The sequence below is a fragment of the Sarcophilus harrisii genome, chromosome 6 (assembly GCF_902635505.1).
Source record: "Sarcophilus harrisii chromosome 6, mSarHar1.11, whole genome shotgun sequence".
NCBI classification, from domain to species: Eukaryota; Metazoa; Chordata; class Mammalia; order Dasyuromorphia; family Dasyuridae; genus Sarcophilus; species Sarcophilus harrisii.
Window position 1 is genome coordinate 244,763,302 of NC_045431.1, and position 2,940 is coordinate 244,766,241.

Here is a 2,940-nt window from a genome sequence, read left to right on the forward strand (position 1 = left end):
AGACAAAATGATAGACAAACAGACAAGACAGATCAGAGAGGGCCTGACCACAGATGCAAAGCAGAAGGCAGGCTGGGGTCTAGACCATCTGAATCCAGGCTGCCCCACCACAGAGCAGAGCTGAGCTGCCCAAAAGCAGCAGAACGCAGGCTGACGAGGAGGCCGAGTGGGCCAGCACTTGGCTGGACCTACAAGAGCCGGCTCAGATGGAAGGAGAGCCAAGTGGTGATACCTGGCACCCGGTTCTGAACCTGGACAGACAGATGGCAGGGCTGGGGGAGTGGGGGAGGAGGATGACAGGGAAAGGTCCAAAGCTGGCCAGGCCACCAGAGAGAGCAGCAGAAAGATACACATTCACCAGAGCCCAGCACTCTCCCAGGGCTTATAAATAAACAGGCACGTGGGAAACAAGGATTCTTTCTCCAGGAAATATAATTTATGTTTACAGACATAAATTTCTTTTAAAGATTATCCTTCTTCCACTCAGTTGCTGTGCCCCTAACAGTGTCCCTGAGTTACCCCCAGCCCCCTCGGCCCCAGCAATTATCTTCCCTTTATTGCGCTGATGATCCAGATGTGGTCCTGGCCAAAGGGAAGGGGAGAGGGCAAGGGACCGGGGCTGCCCCTGGCCCGGGAGGGAGGCGGGGCCAGCTGGTCCCATCCTCTCCTGCTCTATAGCAGTTGTCCCAGATGTGCCCATGTATGGGCATGGAAAGAGCAGGCAGCCGGGGAGCGGCAGCATCCCTGCCGGATCGCCACCATACAGAGAACCTTTCCGGGGGGCAAAGGGAGCCCGAACTGGAGGCCTGGCACAGGCGCAACATGGCCATGCCGGCTTCTTTTCAAACTTGACAGCTGGGAGGAACGGCTCCTTATCGGGGGGCTGGGGGAGAGCCAGTGACACTCCAAACTCCAGAAGGCCAAGGGTTTGAGAAAAATGGGGCATGGGACTTCCTTTCCTTGTTGCTGAATACTGGTTAAGCGGCAGGTCTTAAGACCAGCAGCCTGAAGAGGTATGTAGGATCCCAGTGGAGGGATGGAGGTGTTACAATGCCAAACACAGGCCTTTGCTGGCCTCCAGGCCCACAGAACTCCGGTCCTCCTTACCCATCACGCCCACCTAGCCTGCTTAGCATGTCCCAGCTCTAGGCAGAGGCAAACTGCCCCTTCTGCAGGAAGGTTCCAGTTTCCAGTCCCTGCAGGGCAGGATATTTCTAGGGGACGCCCCCTGAGAGGTAGTGACCCTTAGGGGAAGAGGAAGGAAGTGCCCGATGGGAAGAATGGCTGATGGGCCTCCCCAGACCCAGTGAGATTTGATGGCCCCAAAGCCACCGGCAGCTCGGGAGGCCCTAGCGGGGACATTCGCCAGAGGGGAGCCGTGGTTTGAGACCCAGGAGGGAGGAGAGAGGGGTGTCCCTTTGGGCCTCGGAAGGAAGCCGATGCCCGGCGGGGCAGGGCCGACTCCCCCAAGCAGTGGGTGGGCTATGCTGCGGGTAGCCACGGAGGGCGGCTGTTACCGGTTCCCAGGTACCTGCAGGGGCCTGGAAAGAAGCAAAGTCGAGTGAGTCAGGGCCTGGGGGGCTCAGGTGGGCTCGCCTTTCCTGGAGATCCCTAGGCCCGGGGGCTTGTGCCCTACACAGAGAGCAACCTCCTCCTCCTCCTCCTCCTCCTCCTCCTGCTCCTCCTCCTGCAGCTCCTCCTCCTCCTCTTCCTCCTCCCGGTCCAGTTCGCGCGCCTCCTCCTCGTCCTCCTCCACCTCCTCGTCCTCCCTCCCCTCCGCGCGCACGGCGGGCGGAGGACTGGGCGCCCGGGCAGGGGCCGGGGCTGGACGGGGGCGCGGGGGCCGGGGCGGCGGCGGCGGCTCGTCGCGCTCCGCCATACGCTCCACGGCGCCCTCGCCCACCAGGAAGACGGTGTCGAGGACCCGCGGGGGGCCCGTGACCGGGTTGTGGTCGTAGGAGAAGACGCGCAGCCCGCGCAGCGGCCGCAGGTCCGGGAAGCCGCCCAGCTGGTTGCGGTCCACGTCGAGGATGCGCAGGCGGCCCATGCGCAGCAGCACGTTGGGGAAGACCTCGAGCCGGTTGCCGTAGAGCCAGAGGCCGCGCAGGCCCACCATGCTGGGCAGCTCGGCGGGCAGGCCGCGCAGCCGGTTGTCGCCCAGCTGCAGGGACTGGAGCGCCGGCATGCTGAGCAGCGCGCGCGGGAAGCGCCGCACGTAGTTGCCCTCGAGCCAGAGGCAGCGCAGGCTCTGCAGCTGCGCGAAGTCGGCGGGCAGCCCCAGCAGCCGGTTGCTGCCCAGGTAGAGGCGGCTGAGGCGCGGCAGGCGGCACAGCGCCTCGGGCACGTGCTCCAGCTTGTTGAAGTCCAGCGCCAGGATGCGCAGCTCGCGCAGCTCCTCGATCTCGTCGGGCAGCTCGCGCAGGCCCGTGCCGCTGATGTAGAGCCTCTGCAGGCCGAGCAGGGCGCACACCGAGGCGGGCAGGCGCCGCAGCCGCCGCCCGCTCAGCTCCAGCAGCTGCTCGCCGTTGCTCAGCTGCTCCGCCACGTCCGACGGCAGCTCGTCCAGCGTGGACTCGGCGATGCCCATCCTGCGCTCATGGCCCCCGGGAGCAGCGGGGGCCGCCGGCGGCGGGCGCCCTGCCCGCGCTCGGGCCCCCGCCCGGCTGCCAGCCTCCCGCCCCCGCCCCGGCCCGGCCCGCGCTCCTCAGCGTCCGCCCCCCCCCCTCCCAGGCGGGCTCTCGCTGCCTCCTCCCGCCCCCGCCCCCGCCCCCCGCCGGAGACTGCCCAGCCCGGCTGTCCCTTCCTGACCTGGCTCCGCGCCAGGGATGGGGCTGCCTTCCCTCTCCAGTCCTGTTCCACCAGAGCCCCCTGACAGAGCTCCGGCCCTCCCCTCCACCCAGGTCTCGGGAGGCTCCCGCCCGCCCAGGACCAGGTTGCGCC

General features: G+C 66.3%; 1 protein-coding gene across 1 annotated transcript; it reads right to left on the reverse strand.

Annotated features, from left to right (window-relative positions):
* Positions 1-1,537: 1,537 nt before the first annotated feature.
* LRRC10B (leucine rich repeat containing 10B) lies at positions 1,538-2,654 on the reverse strand. Its single transcript, XM_031942894.1, has one exon. The coding sequence runs from the start codon at positions 2,585-2,587 to the stop codon at positions 1,583-1,585; it is 1,005 nt and encodes a 334-aa protein (XP_031798754.1). The 5' UTR covers positions 2,588-2,654; the 3' UTR covers positions 1,538-1,582.
* Positions 2,655-2,940: the final 286 nt, after the last annotated feature.